Below are 19,459 nucleotides of genomic sequence, written 5' to 3'. Positions count from 1 at the left end.
GAGAGTGTTGTGAGCTGTATGGTTTCTGTAACTGGCAGGGCACATAGCTACTTTGTAGGCTGAACCTGTGTATTTACCATTTCTTCCTCTCTGATAAAAGCCTGAAGAAACAGATAAGTCTTGCAGAGACTTCCATATCCAATCCAGGATATGGAGACTCGATCAAAATAGAGTACTGCTTACTCCAGCACCTCAGAAGATTGCAACAGTTGTTACATGATGAAAGCGTTTTGCAAGCCGCCAAACGATTTCAGCCTTCAGAGATTCAAAATAGTAATAATAATAGTCTGCCCTGGTTAACAGCTTACAAGATGACAGAGAACGTGTCCTCTCCCTATAAAGCATGGCCCTAACAGGAGGCCTGACTCATTCTATGTGTGCTACAGTTTCCAAATGGTCTGCGTACAGACTTGCAGGAGAACGGCATGCGCATAAAGCAACCTTTCAGCAACAAAGACAGATACAATTCTTACTGAGGCCTTACACCCAAAAGGATGGATTTCGGTGACCATCCTAGAATTTGCAAAAATGAGACTAGCGTTACCACCAAGAGATCTTACTTTCCGCCTTTCGTATCAATGTCCAGTCGAGAGTCATCCTCAATTGGTTCATAGTTCTTCGACCAAACAAACTTAGAGTTTGGAGACATCTGATCACATTCAAAGTTCAAAGAAATGACTCCATCATCATCTACGTTAACCACCACTTCTTTAGTTCCTGAAAGATCAGAAAAAGGTAATTCCGCTTTTTTAGAGAAACCAGCAAACAAATTTAGATATGTATCATTCACAGAGTGGATTAAGCAGATCCCTGTCCTTTTCTCAGCCTTCAAACATTGGGACCTTCAATCTTTGATTCATGAGTAGAATTCTTATTCTCATCCACAAAAGTATGGAACAAATTAAAGAACATGATAAATCAATTGATTTATTTGAGCAAATCTGAGCACACATGAGAGTTATGGTATTTGCTTTGGAAAAACCTGAAGAGGAAAAAGAAGTGAGCCTCTAAATTCACTAAATGTTTACAATATTGAATAGCAATATTTTCCAAGGTAAGGGAAAAAATCTCTAGTCATTTAAGAGCTCTGAAGAGAACACCCTGTGCAAAAACAGATGTTTGGAGAGGTACAAGAGGAAAAAGAAGAAACTATTGAGTTGCCCCAGCAGTCCTCACTTGCACAACTGAGGCACATTTTCAGTGACTCCGGGAAGTTAGTTTAATTGCTGCGCTTGGCATCTGGCCCTGCCGCAGTCCGCGGCGTGCATCCTGGGCCCACAAAGGGAGGGAGCATTTGCAATTAGCCACTGAGTCGCCCACCCTGTTTTGCCAGTACCTAAGGCCCTTGAGCTGGATAAGGTGATCCAGTTTGTCCTTACAACGCCCTGAGGGTGAATCTCAGATCAAAGCAAGCCCTGAGTGTACCTCCAGCCTGCCCCTTGCATGCTGATGCAGCTGAGATGATAACTTCATTTGGGATTCAGGTAGCTCTGCAGTCTGCCATCCGTAGTGTTAACTCTCATTTCAACAACTTGTCTGAGAATGTCACTGAGAGCTTGTGCATTAAGAGGTGTTGGAGACCATCCAGCTTCCGTTCCTGAATGGCTTTGAGCTGGATCTTACATCTGAATAGGGCACTCACGTTATATTATTTAGTTTGAGACAATTCTAGGCTGCCCAGAGTGCTAATGACAGATTTTCCCCACAAAGTATTGTATCTTAAAGACAAAAGCCTTATTCCTGACACTGAAGTTAAATGCTTTATTTTCAGCCTAATTCTTAATGAGGCTCAGAAGTACAAGGAGATTTCTGTTTTTTCTCATCCTAATACTGTGCACGTCCTCTCTAGCAGTGTGAGTAGCTCCTGTAATAAGGATCTGTGTATGTGCAGCCTTTTTATTCTTTATAACTTGCCATATATTTGATGAAATAAGAGATTGATATTCACTTTTTGGTACTATTATTTATCAGCCTCCCAGTAATGAAGCATATTTTAAGTAGCAATGTGTGATAAATAAAGCCTGAGGTCTACAGATATCTTGCTAGGCAGCAGCATATTTGCAGAATTTTTATAATGTAATCTATTATATGGAAATTCATCACTTGACATTTCATTAGTGTTTAGTTTCCTGTATATCATTAGTGTAAGAATCTTTTGATGGCAGCTTATGCAATGTGCTAAGAGTTACAGCCAGAAGGTCCATTCCAAGGGCATTCATCTTTTATATCTGTTTTAAAGAAATCTCGTTTTGATAATAACACACAGTATATGTCTCCAAAAGTGATGTTGGCTTTCACCCCTAATATTTATATGGGAGTAGGAGAAAAAAAGTCATATTTTTAAACTACCAGGCAGAGGGTTCTACCTATTCTACAAAGTGAAACCAAAGAGGCAGCCATAACGACACCAGTCTAATTTCCCTTCTCCATATAGTCTGGTGGTTTCACCATATCGCCCAGTGTCTCTTTCAAAAGCACCATAAGAAACAAAATACTGAGATGTCATATCAAATACTGATTATCCGCATTTATCTAAGTGTTCTGTTACATTGAAGAGAAAGAGATAACATTAAGATAAAGCACTGTGGCAAGAGAGTTACTGGCATCATTTTAAATATAACTAGTCAGAACAGAAAAGATGAATGGGACAGTTCATTTATTTTTGAGACTTAACCTTAAAACTTTCAAAACATGCTGCCAAAAGTCTTTTCTGTCAACTTGGACATTACCTATTGATTAGTTGAAGTGATTTTCATGGATAACTGGGTGTGTGATTAAAGTGAAAAAGCAGACCGGCTGAGGCAGCCACCAGGTTAAATGTTTAGGTCTTATTCAGCCATAGTCATAGCAGAACATAAGGCAGTGTCAGGAAAGATGGGTAACTGTAACTTTAGAATATCTCTAATGTATTCCTGATTTTGTTGCTGGAGGTCAGGTGAGCCTCACTGGTGTATCTTGGAGAAAGCTGTTCTGGCTGAAACAGCTCTTTTAAGTACAAGGTCTTGTAACTGAGTACTAATAGAGAAGTGCAGGAGCCCTCTTATGAAAAGGTTCCTTTTACAAAAGCCCACAGCAAGCCCCTCAGGTGAGGGTCAAGTTGGGATCCTATGATCTGATTCCCAGGACAGATCGTTTGCCTATGCAAAGCCCTTCCGAAGTGACTGATGCAGCATCAGCATCTAATTTTGCTTTGTTCCGAAGCACACAAGGACTAAGGGCAGAACTGAAAAGCCAAGGGAAAGAGTTGCATTCTGCTCCCTGGATTTCCCCTCTTTCCTGTGAAATCCCCACAGACAGAAGTGATTTTGTGTAAAGACAAAGTTACAGCTAAAAACTGGCCGGGATTGGAGTTTGTTTTGGCAGGGGTGGGTATTTCATTTGATTTTTGCAGATAACTATAGAAATTATGTACAGTTTTCAGAGAAGAGAAGTTGGATACAAAGTATTTCATCATTATATTTACACATTTCACTAGGTACACAAAAATATCTATTAAAGCAAATATTTTCATTCACAATATTATTTACCTATGTTCTTTGGTTAGAGAGCTCAATCTTCTGCTGATTTTGGGCACTTGACAAAAGTAACATTCCAGCAACATTCCAGCAGGAATTCTCTCAAGAGATCTAACAGTATTTTGCCACCATCCAAGATCTTAATAATGGCAACCTTCCTTGGGGAGCACTCCTCCAAAAGATTTGTGGTAATTTGAAAAAATAGTATGATTGTTCTTGAGATTTGTACGGTTTGAGTGAGAAAGGTGAAATCCTGCCCAAGAGAATGCTTTCCGAAATATTTTTTAATAAGCCTTTTGTCCTTTCATAACACTTTTAAGAAGCTTATTTTGGTGGGTACTGTTTCTGCAGATCTGAGCTCAAAATATGGGTCAACCACATTTGAACAAGTTCAGATCATTTTCAATTTTCCTGAGATTTCACTGGGTTGAACCCTGGCTTTCTTGCTATCAGTCAGGTAGTACGCTTTTGAACCAGAGTTTACTATGCAAAAGTGTCGTAGTCCTGAAATAAACCTCTGCCTCTAATGGTGAGGGCTGTAAACCAACTGCTCTGCTCAGGTTCACACTGCCATGTGAGGCGTGTGCCTTAGTGGAGTGAATATCAAAAACGCTGTAAGAATTTTTTTGTCTGCGAGCATCATCTTCACAAGTTTACATTCATATTTTGTTGGCACTGTAGTTACATGAAAAAAATCCTTTATTTAGTACGCTTGAAGGTTACTATCGTACAAGTTTTTATCATAAGCCTGACAGACAAATACTGAGCCTCAAAGAAAATGGAATAATAAAGCCAAAAGTTTAGTATCAGTATGAATTTGATTTTCATTTTATGAGTGATCGTTGTTGCTGTATGCAAGCTGTTTCCAAGAACAGGATTACAAGTCTTTGCTCCACTTGCAGGTGGTAGAAATGACACTGGTGACTCAGCAGGTTGTAGGTCTGGAATTAGGGCTACTGTATTTTCGAAAAAAAGGAAGATGCACTGGCTGTGAGAGAGGAAATCTGGGGAAGGAGGGGAGATGGTCTGAGGGACTAGCAGTGCTGTGTGCACTGTTATTCTGCTTATAGCTGCCAATATGGTGGGAGTCACCCCACGGTGCCCCCATGGGGTAACTCTTCTGCTCTGGTGCTGTAGACCAGAGCACTGTAGAGTTCACCAACTCCTGATTTCACTGTTGTTTCTCCCAAAGTTCTCATGGCCTCAGTTTCTCAAGCCACCAGTCCTTGGGGCACCCAGCTCCACACCCATCCCTATTCTGTGACTCAGAATACTCTTATTTTTTCATCTGAGAGCTTTCCACAGTTAATTTCTCTGTCTCCTGTCCCAAGCCCTCCTTACCATGCCTCTTTCGTCCCAATATCACAATCTTAGCCCCCTCAACTTACCAACCACTCCTTCCAGTCTCTTGTCCCCTTTCCAGCCTCACTGAGTCATCCCAGCCTCCCCACTCCAAGTTTTGTAATTCTTTTACATGTCCAGCTTGAGACCTCCTTTCTCAGGTTTGCATGAATCATGGCCTCACTTAGAGCTAATTCAAGGCTTTTAAGGGTTTTTGCCACCCCAGGCATAAGGACCAGGTGTTTACGAGAGCTGGACCAGTCCTGCTATGGGAACGGGAGAGGTAAAGATGGACCTGGGGTGCAGAACCAGTAAAAAGGTGTAGATGGCAAAGCAGGCAGCGGGCTGCCCAGCTAGTCACCTCCTTTGCCTGTGCCAGCCCTACGTGCCCCTGCACCGCCACTCGTGCTCCCCACCCCCAGCTACCCCAGGCCCCGAGCTGCTCTTTCTGCTGTGCCAGGCCCCTCTTCCTTCCTCCTCTTTCAGGGCTCTTAGAAACTTCCCTGAGTGGGATCAATTATGAGAGTCTGTGGGCAGCCAAAAGGAACTTGTCTGGGGAGAAGGGTGCGTACGGTGGTTTTAGGCTGGGTTATAGTCCTATAACTTTTTATTTCATACTAATTTTACACTGGATTTATTAAAGATATTCCAGAGTTCTTTTTTCCATCTTGCAAGCCTCTACATGCTTTATAGATGCGTAGACCACAGTTTTAAAATTACTTTATTCTAGAGTTTGTTTTCTTTTTTAAAAAAATTTTACATCTACATTTCCAGCTCTTATGAATAGGCAAAAAGCTGTAACTTTCTGTCCACAGAGGAGGGCAAAGAAAGGAGGGTGCTCAGAGAAATATGCCCATGGTTGGGTTTTTGGTTAGGGAATTGTCTCTGGTGACAAAAGGCTGGTGACTCTGATCCAGCTCACCTGTGGTACCTATACAAAGCTCAGGAATTTTCTGAAGCTCCAGGTCCAAATATATGGAGATTCTGCACCTCTGCACTAGATCCTGTGCTCCTTGCCCGCATTATGGACACACTGGAGCCAGACTTCAAGGATGTTTATGGCAAATCATTGCACTTGAATTCCTGCAGAGGATAGTCTCCACAATTACAACATTAAATTGTTTAAGAGCTTTAATTTAAACACCAAGGGGAAAAAAAAAGAATATTTTATTTTACCCTTTTCTCAGGCATATTGCATGAGCTAAAGAATGTAAAGGGATACAGCGTAAATAACTGATTTAACATAGGAAGGGTAAAACCTACACTTATAGAGTTTTTGGTTGCGCTGATCTTAGCGGATCTTAGTGCACTGATCTTATTTATGCATGTATCCATAGATACATACACATCTTACACCTTTACTGTATTTTTATATTCCTGAAGAGGTAGCTATGGTAAAAAAATCTAATCTGACCTTAAAATATATCTGAAAAGAAAGCAAGATGTTACCCTCAACTCTTTTCCTGTGTAGCAAACAAGCCTGACTTGAGAGGGGCCAGATTTTTTGCACGTAGTCTGTGTACAAACACATTGCACAAACAGGAGCCTGTTTAAATAAGATGCAGAAGAGGAAGGATTTCTAACAAACCTGGTCGTGTTTCAGCTACAACAGGATCAGTAACATCTGATGGTTTCCCAACACCAGCCTGGTTTGTTGCCCGCACGCGGAACACGTAGCTCACACCTTCTTTGAGGCCACCTATCTGGAGGAAGCAAACATAAGGGCATGATTTTCTACAACAAATTGACACTAATTTCACACTTCTTACAGTACCAGATTGGATGCTTGACAATTATATTTTCGTTCTCTTTTGTCTTCCTCCTTTTCCATTTGACAAATATTTCTTCCTCATGTTTTTTTAAATTCCAGAGTGACGTGACTAGTCTGTTCAGTTTGTTCCTTCCTTGTATGCATAGTTAACATTTAGACAGTGTCCTAACTGTCATTCATTTCTTTGAAAAGGAATACTGTCATTGGAACAAGATGTTTTTATTTCATGCCTATTGACCTCTGAAACAGCATAGCCTTTTACTGCAGGTCAATTCTGATGTTTAAAAATAAAATTCTTGGGGTAAAAGTGCCAGCCACACCTATTTATAAACAGGACATTCTTTATTTAATTGTAGTGACTTGAGCAATCATACTGACATTAAATACTTGTAAATATCCATTTAAAAAGGTTTGAAAGGATCACTGCTTGAAGTGAATATCTTTCAAATGATCTGAGAAGCATGGAAATACAAACCTACTTCAAATGTATCTCTAGAACTGAGATACAGCTGATCCCTTGTTGAGAAGTCTTTGCACAAAATCATGTATCATAAGAGCGCAAGAAACCTGGTTTTAACTTGCAGTGAAAAGTGAGTAGAGGATACTTTATGTTAGAAAGAATCGTCTGCCACGTTATCACGACATTTTTTTTTTTTGGACTGTGATGCCTATCTTTCAGTTTGGGCTAGAAGGAGCTAGGGATGTCTCCCATGTTACAAGAACAGTATTTGGTGTTAGCATTGCTTGCTTTTATTCTTAGGTTTGTCATGGCAGATTCCAAGTTAGTGTCTTGTCTGACTGCACTAGCATTACATGGGTGTGTTCTAGGCACAATAGAGCCTACTAAGTGTTTAATTATAGGGAAATATGATCAAAATATGATGGCATATCTAAAACTGGCTTCCTCAAGGTTACACTGTTATACCTGCATTTGAATCTTAAACTACTGTACCTTCAGGAATCTCTTTTGAAGTGGCTTCTCATTGACACTTCTCCAGTGTTCCTCTGTTGCTTCAGTTTCCTTCATATCAACATAATAACCAGCTACAGGACTACGACCAGTATAAACTGGTTCCTTCCACAATAAAACCAAAGAGTCTTTTCTAATTTCTATGCATGTGAGATCATGGGGTGGCCCTGAAAGGCAAGAATAAAAGCTAGAGCTGCAGTTACTAAATAAAGCCCAAAGGGGCTAATGCGTAATGCTTCAAAAATCCAAACCAAACACCACGTTTTATGCTCAGAGCTGATATAACAGGTGCGGTTCTGTTGTATCAGATCTACACCAGATATAAATACAACCCATAATTATTAAAAAGACTAGCCCAACAAATAATCCAATTTTTTGAGATTTGGTATCTTGATCAAATACTCATGAACAAACAAAAATGGCAAATAATCTCCAAAGTCAGAGAGAGAAGTTAATTATTAAGCTAACTTTTTGCTTCAAGGCCTGTTCTAAAGTCCACTGAAGTCAATGGAAGTTGCTTTTAGTAATTTCGATAAGTGTTAAAAGGTCAGTGATCTCGCCATTCAGTGATATGTCTAGACAAGGGTTACAGGGCCTCATTCCTCTCTTGTGTGTACCTTAGACATGTCTGCCATTTAAACTGGGAAACACAGTGGCAGACGCAGTACAGAAACCAAGCACGAAAGATAAAGAAAACACAAGCTGTTTGTAAAATGCTACCAGTTAAATGAGGACTGTTTAACGCATCTGTATAAATGTACTAAATCACAGCAACAGAGATTCAAGCCTGGGTGTGAATTTTAGCACCCACTGATTCCTGGAAATTGAGAACATTGAGAACTTAAAGTTTTGGCCACAGGGCACCCTGTGGCTGTGAGTAATCACATCCCTCTCAGGATCCTACCTGGTACAGCAATGGTCCATTCTTCACATTTGAAGGATTTACTGGGTAGGGAGGGTGTCCCAACCCCAGCCAGGTTAGCAGCAGCAACTTGAAACTGGTACACCATGTTTTCCTTCAGATTTTGAATCTGTGCAATCAACAAAATGGTACTTATTAACTTTGGATTAAAGCTTTGGGAGGAAGCCACAATGCCAATCATTCAAAATATGAGCATGCTTTTAAATATACAGAAAAATGAAATCTTTATCAAAATCATATACAAACTGTTAACTATCTTGGCTTCCGCTCTAATCAGTGGTAGAGCATACATGAATTTTCTTAGCATGCTCAAATTGTAAAACAGTTTTCTTACTGATAGACACTTGGGTAGTCAGGAAGGAAGCAGACTATTGCTAAACAACAATTGTAGGAATCCGTCTCGTGATCCAAAGCAAGCTGGCTTAAGGCAAGAGTTGTCCTTGCAGTAGGGTGAAAAACTTAGCAGTCCTTGCATTGCTTTTGTACAACAGCTCCATTAAGTTGTAGCAGGTACTGTACCTCTAAATTGGGTCAAGAATTAATCAGAGAATGCAGCTGCCACAGACCTGGTTACAGCACCAGTGAGCACTGCAGCTAAGTCCACCAAGCCTAGTAGCAATGCCATTAGTTGCGAGGGCCTGATTAAGGAAAATTCAGGCTATGCATAGAGGAAAGAATTCACAGATGATGGCTGGTTATCTAAACTAATAGATAAGTTCACAAATAATGTAGCACCGAAGTTTAACTGGGTTTAACAAAAATTCAATAGAGAATAGAGGGGTGTAGGGATGATAAATATGTTCACCAGGAGGATTTATGTATTACAGAAGGGAAGCAAAGGGCCAGACATTGCATTAAACCTATGCACAACTCCTCAGCATCCTCTAAATAGGAATGAGTACTTTTCATCATTTTGAGACATAAACATTAACAAAGCAAGTAGAACAACATAGTATTTCACGGCAGTACAGAATTTGTGTAGCCCCAGAAGCTGCAGTTTACATAATGTGTTAACCAAAAGGTTTCTGAGGTCTCAGATATTAGTGTAATAATGTCTGTCACTTATAGCAAAGATTCTTAAAAAAAAATCCCAGAATGAAAAATACCTTTAGTGTGATTCTTAATATAATTATGGTATTTGCCTGTGAGAAGACATAGCAGAAATATTTGCTGTAGATATAAAACTCTCTGAACAGTAATCTGTAAACTGAATTATAATTCATCCTACTCTGTCTTTGAGATCTGATTTGGAAATATTGTTTGCATAGTTCTAATACACCCAAAGCAATAACAAAAATTAACTTCTCACCCTGTATGCCCTCTCACTAATGGGCTTAATGTTGGCCTCCATCCATTTCCCAGGAACTCCACCAATTACTTCACGATAGTTCACATAGTAGCCAGTAATTTCAGTTCCACCAGTGACTTTAGGCTGTTTCCATCCCAGTACCATTGAGTCACGAACACTCTCAAGTACCATTATGTCATAAGGAGGAGATGGAGCAGCTGTTTCAACATGAATAATACATAATTAGGAAGTAATATTTCATTAGTAAGACAGGCATTTGATTGTCGTATTCAGGTGGTCCCATCCTGCATTTCCTGTCAGGAAAACGTCTCAGTGTGGTCAAGGAAATTTTTGCTGGAATAAGAAATGCAGGATAAAAGATTCTGTAAACCAAATAGAAAAATCCAAACTACATTGGATTTAATTTTCACGATCATTTGTCTTTTGAGAAGCAAGCTGATACACAGTGAAAACATGTGTTGCAATTGCAGTGCTCATGTAAGTGATCAGGATTTACTTTAAAACCGTGAAAAATGAGGAACTAAAACTAACGTTACAAGAAAAGTCAAAAATTGGTGATGCAATGATTTGTTTTCTTTAGCTGAAAGCAAACTCTTTTTTACACATACAATTTTTGCTTTAGTCCCACATTCTTTATAGGCCCACATTCTTCCTTTCCCAGAATGCGGGTTATCTGCTCATTCTTCTTTTTTCTTTTTCTTTTTTTAATTTATATACTGTGCAAACATTATCATTGCACCCTTCATATAATCTTACCTTAATGGAAGCAAGCATGATCACAGCCACTGTAGACTGATCAGAAATGGAATATGTCTGTTACTGGAACTAACTTTAGAAAATTTGCAGTATAATTCTCCTTTTTATTATATTTTAACAATACAGAATACATGAACTTCATCCCAAGAACTACACCCATTTTCTTCTAATGCCACTTCTATATCTAGTGGGGAAACATTATGCTCAATATGTCATGTGCCAGTTAGTTGAAAAGAGCCCTACTTAGGACCGTGAAGTCCTGTTTTTGATGGAAATCTTACATCATATATGTTTCCTTTTGTCTTTATTGTTTTATCTTAGTGTTAGCTGGTCCCAGGTGCCTGCAGTTTGTTTACTGTTCAGTGTTTTGCTCAAGCTTTTTGACTCTCACTTTAGAAGCCTGGGGAGGAATTTAGTTCACAAGCCAGGTACCAGGACTTAAATGAAACCTAAGCTCCATATTTCTTAGGCATGATGGGTGTTAAGGTGTTGACAACGTGAAACATACATAGTTTTTTGCATGTGCCTTCAACTTGATCGGTTTTCCTCATTACATATTACTGTCAAGTCAGAGATACAACACAATTCACTAGCACTGCATCTTAGAGGGTAAGCTGTGGCCTAAGCGTAAATCTACAAAGGATCTTCTTGTATCTTAACACAACAGAGATTTTCATGCTTACCATCATAATCAGATTTTGTTACCTTCACATATACGTAATACAGAGAGTAAGTAACAGAGAACAAACTACTGAAGTGATTTGGAAATCATACATTATTTTGGATACATTAATACGTAATTAAACAAGCTGTTAAATTGGTAAAAGGATGTATATGTTTCACATACCTACTGGCTGTTGACAGTGAAACGTTCTCTGATACCATTACATGTGTAATGATCTCAGTGGAGAGCTGAGTGTGTAATTAATGGGTCTGATGGAAGATAAATCATCGGAGAAAATGTTCACTTGCGACATGGATGAGCACAGGCTACATATGTCTGAAGCAAATGCACCAAAGCAGTGACTTCTATTTATTTTAGTAATGCTCACCTATATTTTTCTTCTCTTTCACCTTTTCCAGTGTCAAAGCATCCCCGGGTTGAGACTTACTTGCCTGCTTAGCAGCAACTTTTTGTGGTGCAGATGTGGTAGCATCCTTAACCATTTCTCTCATGTTATTGTTTCCTGCATTCCTCAGTTTGTCAGAGCTACTGGGTAGTGTGTCTCTATTAAATTTAGCATTGCATTTTAGCAAAGCATCTGTGTCAAAGATAGGCTGGGAGGACTCATGCATGCCTTCCCAACTGGTAGTGCGGTCTGTTAGTCCACCAGCTTTACCACTCAGTTCAGGACACACACCATGAAGCAATCCTCCCCCTATAATTGCCAGAAAACAGCAAAGACGTTGAATTAGAAGGCATTCCTTTTTCTCCATTTATTCAACAGAATGAAGAAATGCACGCAATGAACAATACAGGCAAAATAAAACAAATCACATTTGTTATGGACAGAATGCTAAGCTTGGATTCGCAAACATTTGAAATGCATAGAATACCTCTCAACCTCCTCACAGGTAATGCTCTTTTAACATTATCTGTTTTTCAGAGCAGAAGATATATGGAAAATTAACTGCAATCTTCACTTGATGCATTTATTTTAGCATTAGATCTTCTGGGTTGTATTTATGATCCTTTGAAAGCGATATCACAAAATTGCCTTCGGGCCACATCTTTCTGCTCTAAGGTTGTGAGGTATGCGAGTTTGATACAAAGAAGAGTGAGGGTGTTGCAGACATACAATTTGTTCTAGTGCAATGATCTCATTAATCTTATGGATTAGTTCAGGCAGTGGCAAACGGAAATAATTCGTCAACAAAGGGAGAACACACTGAGTTACAAAAAGTTTACCAAAAAAAAAAAAAAACATTACAGCATGTATTATTAGGTTGAGGTATGGAAACAGAGCTCTTAGGAATTGCCTTGATATAGAATGGTGCGTATTAGAGATGATAAATACCACATTATGGAATCAGAATGGCATTCCATTTTCCAGGGTGACTGTGAAGGGACCTCGGCAGTGCTCTCTTACAGTGGTTCACAAGAAACACCTGAAGAAGTCTGGATGGTGAAGGTGAACAGTCTACAAAAGTGCAGTGACTGTGAAAGTACGGCTGTGAGGCATTACGTATGATCTGTGGGTAAATCCTTATTTGTGAACAACATTGTGAAACCAAACAATTAGCTACAAATAGTTGCTAAAAACATCTTTACTGTAAAAAAACATATTCAGCACTGAACAGAGCAAGGGGAAATCGCTTACCAATGGCTGCTTGCACTTCTATAGGCTCTGATTCCTGTGAAAATTCACTGAGTCCGGCTGCATTAACAGCTCTGACTCTGAAAACGTACTTCTCACCAGTGACAAGGCCATGGCAAATGAATCTAAAAGAAATCAGTGAAAGAATATGTAGAAAATATTACAAAGAAAATAAAAATCTTAAGGAAAAAAAGCATTTATTCCATAAAATTTCTCCTAGTTTCTGAAAGTTGAGGGTGAAACATAATACCAGCACTCAAATGATGGTCAGAGAATGCAGGATGTTCCTAAGCCCTTCATTCATGCAGAGAAGATAATGCCTAAAACCATGTCTCCTTAGGCATACACTTTTTCACCCATATCCATTTCCTATTAAGACTATTGTAGTTCATGTGTTCTTAGTGAATCTATCTTACTTCTGCTCAGTGCTGGAATACAAAATTCAAACTTCCTAGTAGAAACAATGCAAAAATCTGCAGAGATAACATATATTTGCCTGTGAGACACCTTCATGACACAAGTAAAAGGTACCTGGTTAGCACACAACATTAACTTTCAATCATAAATGAAAAATTACAATGTTCACAAAAATTATAGTGCATGGAAAGCAGCAAAAAAGTGTTACATTTTTAACTTCACTTTCTTTTTTATACACCTGACTCCATAATCTGAGTCAGTCAAATTCTTTTATCAGACTAGTTTTTCTGTGGGATAACATTATGATTACACAAAAAAAATCATTAATTTTCTCCAGTGCCCACATGAGAACACAAAATTTCCTAAGACAAAAAACACTTATTTTTGGAAGATTTTTATTTTGTAAATTTTAAGATTTCATTTCAAAAAAGAATTTAATCTTCAATATGCATTTTGAATGCATTTTATTTCATATTACTTTTACTTTGCCCTATTTCATAATATCATATCCTGTACTACCAATGCTAACATCATGCATTGATGTACAAAGCAAAAATAAAATGGAAAACATAAAATATATTTCAAAAGCATTTTTTTGGAAAAAAAATAAAATCCTGAAACAAAATTTTTGGAGCAGAATTTTCATTGGCCATGCTACCAGACTTTTGCAAAACATTTGCTTTTTCCTGAGTGTGTACAGAAAACAAACTTCAAAATATCAAAATTTACTCCTTAATGGACACTATGAGCTACAGCTAATGCTTTGATTGATTCAATCAGAAAAACTGATAATTAACAGACAGCCTCTACGTGCCTGTATCATACATTTTATCCCAGAGATAAAAAATGTGGTAATAGGAACCTACGCAAGGTAGTTACATAATGATAGACGGCAATTCAGAGCAATATTTTTTGTTTCTAGGGTGATTAAAGATCATGTTTTCACGTCTTGAAATAACCACAGACCACTAAACTCCACCAACATTTTATTTAACCACAGTATAAATCAGGGAAGTATATATGAAAGTATTTAATAGTGTAAAATACAGCACCTGCAATTATATGTACAAAAGAAGACTTAAATGGAATTGTCCTGGGTTTGTTCAAGAGAGTGGGTTTTTTTAGGTGCTCTTGATACTTTCAGCATTTCATATGCACTTCTAAACAACAGAGTTGGAAATATTTAGCAGAGATAGATTTGTTGTAATAAGAGCTATCATGGCTAACAATTACAAATAACCCTACCCAGTCATAACAAACAAGGGGTGCTTCTGGACTGACATCAGTACACATGGGTTCCAGTTCTGCAGTTATTCCTTCACACTCTAAATCTGAAATCGTTACTCAAAGAAAACCCTCATTTGCCCATATCTGATTTAGCTTGCAAAGGTTTACATCTGGATTAATTTTTCTGAGTAGAGAATAAATTTCATTTTAGTAAGAAAAGTGAGTTCATATGCAATATTTAAGAGTGTTCATTAATATCATTATAATTGCAAGTGAAGGAGTAGTTAGCAAATAAGATTGTTAGAATCATATCATCCAAATTTCCTCCTGACGTTTTGAATATACAGTCCCAGAAGTGTTTACAACAGTCTTCCAGCTGAAGGACTTTGCTTCCAAACATTATGCAGTTTAGTTTTACACATTTTAAGTTCACTCATTCCTCATTGTACTGTTTTTCATCAAACTGATAGGCTGTACAATAGCTAGGACTAGTGAACTGTTTCTCTTTTCTTTCCTGCCGATGTCCACATTTTTTCCCCACTGACTAATTGTTTTTTAATATAAGGCTGAATATAAATTCCTTTTGGACAAGAAGCGCATTTTAAAATATGTTTTTATAGCAACTTAGGAAATTCACCTTGTAAGAGTGATTCCAGCCTTTTGGCTACCACAGAGTAATTACTACTACTGCTACTACTGCTACTACTACTACTACTACTACTACTACTGCTGCTGCTGCTGCTGCTAGTGGCCGGAAAGCACATAAACCAGTAAATCATAAAGCCTGCGACCATAATTTGCATGCTTTTGAATCCATTACCTTGTGCCTTTCACTGGATTGTTGTTGCATGGTTCCCAACGACCAGATCCAACCACACTGGACTCAATGTAGTACCCAACCAGCTCCTTGGCATCTGGGGGTTCTGTCCAAGTGACAACAACTGAGGTGTCTGTATTCCTAGTTGGCATAATACGGCCAGGAGCTTTGGGAATATCTGGGGAGGGAAATAGAATTAAATTAATGACCAATCAGTCAAAATTTACAAATAAAAAAAAAAGGATGATGTATTACTCTTGATTGTATTAGCACTATCAATACTCTTTTAACTCCAAGGAACTCTACTGATCTCATGCTTCCTGATTTATACAAAATTCAACTCTTAAGTTTATAAACTTTTTGCTGGTTATATCTATATCACTAAGCAAGCTGGCACAATAGGGTGGGATCAGTAGATTCAAGCTTTTTTCGGCGCTAAGGTTCCTTGCATCTCCACTGCATGTGTTCAGGGCACTGCATGCACATCAAACTATTCTGAGAACTCAGTCAGTATGAAGCAAACAGAGACAATCCAGGCATTTGGTTCAAATCTGCATCACTGTTCTGAAACAAATTGCTAATGTAAACACAGCTACTGATGCTTTCTTTTGGTGAATATATTGGATTTTCTTCCAATAGAAATACTCTCTGCATCGACATAAATCTTAAATTCTTTACTTTTGTTTAAATTGGCAAACAAAGAAGATTAAACTCTGAGACGTCTGGGGTTTATTTTCAGTAAAGACTCAAAGTAAAACAAAACATTTTTGTACTTCCTCGAGTTTTCATTTTCTTTCATTATTTGCTGCCCTTGCAGTTCTTGGCATCATTATTTGCAGCTTAGTTTCCTTGGTTTGCATCTGTCATTTGACTATACATTAAAGGTTCAACAACCCAAACCAACATTATCTTAATTAAAAGGAATAAATCATCAACTACTCTTCATACTTGAATTAGTTATTGGACAGCTGTATGTCTTCAGATAGAACAACTACATCATAAACTGAAAAGATACCATGGAGGTTAATTTAATACATATGACCACACACTTACCAAGTTTGTCATCCACCACAGTAGCTTCAGTTGCTTCTGAAGGCTCACCAATTCCAGCTGAATTGCAACAGCGAACCCGGAAGCAATAGGATTTGCCTTCAGCCAAATCAAAAACTGCAAAGCGAGGAGACTTGACAGGAATCTCTGTGTTCACTCTTTGCCAGTTCTCTGTGCCAGCAACACACTGCAATCAAACCCAGAAACTGCCTTTGGAACAAAACTCTTTGAAAGACAGAGTGAAGCTGAGGATCTAACCTGTCCAGGATTTCTACCTGGACCACCAAACGTATGTCTGCTTTGGAGAGCAAGGAGTCACATTCCTTGTTGTGGCTGCTCCACAGAAGGAGTGGATTTCAAAGCTTACGATTCTACCAGATGACCACCTACTCCAGAAAACATAAATACCAAGCTTACTCTTTTTTAATGTACCAAAGCTAAACCCCTTTCCACACCTAGGTGTGCTGTTGTTTTTACCATATCCAGTTCTGAACTGTACCCTAGGACCACTTGCAAAAGAAGTTCTGCAGACAATCAACATCATCCATAGAACAAAGCTCTAACATCACCACATTGCTTCTAGATGCTCTCGTGCCACTCCTGAGAATCCTTTTTCCAAAATTAGTAAGGATCTGGCCTTCATTTTCCAGAAAAAAAAAAGAAAAGGAAGTGCATTTAATTTATGGATTGTATTTATTCCTGTGTCTAGAAGTTCTGCATACGATGGTCACTTAAACTGTTAAGATGCATGATGGATTTTTGTCTACGTGTTTTATGTTAAAGATAATTTCAAATAAAAGGTCCTTGTTTCAGAGGGAGTTCAATTTCTCATGAAAACATCTGAATATGTGACAGTGGTGCTGAGTATTCAGCATGCAATAGGTTATTAAAAAGCTTTCTTATATGGAAACTCAACATTCATATATTCATCCTCTCTGAGTCTGTTGCTAAGTAAAACTCATTTATTTAGATCAGATCTCACAAGACAAATGAAAAATATGCAATGTTAAGATATTTATGTCTCCCAGGATGACAGGTCTAGGCTGATAGGGAAAAGTTTGATATGAAAGTTTGTGGGAGCCATGGCATACTAGTAAAAAGGGTGGTAGTGAAGAACACTCTAGACCAGCAGCCATATGAAGAAGGCTCAGAAAAGCAGGACACTGAAATCAAAACTGATTATATTCTAGAAAATAACTTTAGTGTTGGCTTTGCTGAGTTGATGAAGGAAATGCAGTGGAGGATATATATGAACAGGCAGCTCAAAAAGAAAGAGTTGATGCCAAGAAACTCTCTGGAAGAATGCCTCCATCCAAAATGTTAGCAGTCTGTCCCACAAGATAAGCTTCATTTATTCAAATGATGTATACAACTGTGACTTTGCCCTGCTCTTTCTCATCGCTGAGTTTGTCAATCTAGTTACCCGATGGCAGGCCTATGACACAATTCAAGAAAGGATATTAGTGTGTGAGACACATTCTGCAACCACTTTCACACTTCCCTTCTTTCTTTTCTTCCTAGTTCATCATGATCTAAAGTAACATGCATCTTGATGAAGTGTACAAGTTTTAGTCTTAGCCCTAGTTTGAAAGTCTCATCCAGATATGAACTTTTGCTTAAGAAAGGCTGGAGGAGATGGTAAAACAAATGTTAAAGATTGTCGTTACGTGATTACGATTTTCTTTGATGTTACCTTTTCCACAAAGTACATAATACCCTCATGGCCCCGCTGTCCAGGAGGTTTCCAGCTAAGCACAACATAGTTCTTGGTGGCTTCAATAACTTGGAGGTCTGTAGGTGGACCAGGAACAACGCCCTCTGAAGAACAGGGGAAAACAGTAGGAAAGGGGCTGGATTTTAATTCCTTCATATTTGCGTCAGAATTAGTCCTATAATTTCATTGTAATTAAAGCATAGAACAACTATTCATATGCCTTGGCATCTGTTTTTTTGTTTTTGGCTTTTATTTAGTGGTAGAATCATGTCAATACTGGGTTTAAATGTCTTTGTTTTAACTGTTTGCTTTTTTGGTCCTGAATAGTGAAACATCACCTTGACAACTAAATTTGGAGCTGTTAAAGGTCAAGTGACTCTACGAACAACGAAGTTTGAGTATGTGCCAAAGCCCACTGAATTCACTAGGAGTTTTCTTATTTTTTTCACATCAGCTTCACATCAGATCTTTGCAGGCAAAGGGCTGTGTTTACCTGCAGGTTCTTCCTCAGTAACAATAATCTGTCCGGTCCAGGGAGCCGAAGGGTGACCTGAAACAGACGTCAGACACATCACAGAAATGAGAGACATCAGGAACGGTTCAAGTCAGTAAAAAACTGACTCTTTTGTGGTTCAAAACTGACATTTTCAGGATTGACACGAGCTCCATTTTCGGTTTCTGCTGTGACTGTTGCTCATGTAAAAATACCCAGGCTAGTTTTAGGCTGACTAGGTTGAATATTGAGAACAGTTCAGCCATCAATATAGCTAGAAAAATTTGATCCATTGAGATACATATTCCTTGCTGAAATGTCACTGAAATCACTTATGTCACAGACACAAGTATTTGGCTTACTCAGTTTATGATTTTTAGAAAATCAATTTGAACGTTATTTTCTGTACTCTATTAATGTTTAACAGCTCACTCATTAGAGGAATTGCCAAATTCCTGCAGGCTGCTCTTTGCCTCCGTTTTATCCCAGTTTCCCTCACATTGCCGGTTTTCAAAACACGGGTCACAGTCACAAACAGAAACTACTCACCATGACTCAACATATCATATCGACTTGATATGATTCAGGTGGCTCTCTGAGAGCGCCCTACATAATTAGGATGTAAAATCTCAGAAGTATCTACAGTTCCGTACTGAGCTATTAACCAGGTCAGTGCACTTTCAGAGATAATATTTTGCAACTGCTGTTCTCCTCCTCCACATGCTTGCACCTTGCATTGGCTGATCTGTTTATTATAAGCACTAACAGAGAGGGAGCAGGTGTGGAGAAAAGCAGGTCATGAGGCAGAAGAGGAGGATATACGAATGGGAATAGGCCAC

General features: G+C 38.6%; 1 protein-coding gene across 1 annotated transcript in view; it reads right to left on the bottom strand.

Annotated features, from left to right (window-relative positions):
* The window catches only part of MYOM1 (myomesin 1), an 80,239-nt gene that overhangs the window by 25,826 nt on the left and 34,954 nt on the right, over window positions 1-19,459 (bottom strand). The window contains exons 13-23 of the mRNA XM_009667099.2: window positions 18,621-18,677; window positions 18,107-18,231; window positions 16,417-16,600; window positions 15,367-15,541; window positions 12,906-13,027; window positions 11,637-11,963; window positions 9,829-10,025; window positions 8,502-8,628; window positions 7,580-7,764; window positions 6,445-6,559; window positions 561-717 (exon numbers count right to left, since the gene is read on the bottom strand). Coding sequence (XP_009665394.2) covers window positions 561-717; window positions 6,445-6,559; window positions 7,580-7,764; window positions 8,502-8,628; window positions 9,829-10,025; window positions 11,637-11,963; window positions 12,906-13,027; window positions 15,367-15,541; window positions 16,417-16,600; window positions 18,107-18,231; window positions 18,621-18,677 — 1,771 coding nt within the window. The remainder of the gene's footprint in view (window positions 1-560; window positions 718-6,444; window positions 6,560-7,579; window positions 7,765-8,501; window positions 8,629-9,828; window positions 10,026-11,636; window positions 11,964-12,905; window positions 13,028-15,366; window positions 15,542-16,416; window positions 16,601-18,106; window positions 18,232-18,620; window positions 18,678-19,459) is intronic.

This window comes from Struthio camelus, chromosome 2 (assembly GCF_040807025.1).
Source record: "Struthio camelus isolate bStrCam1 chromosome 2, bStrCam1.hap1, whole genome shotgun sequence".
NCBI lineage: Eukaryota > Metazoa > Chordata > Aves > Struthioniformes > Struthionidae > Struthio > Struthio camelus.
The sequence above is the reverse complement of the archived record's forward strand: the minus strand, read 5'-3'. Positions and strand labels throughout refer to the sequence as shown.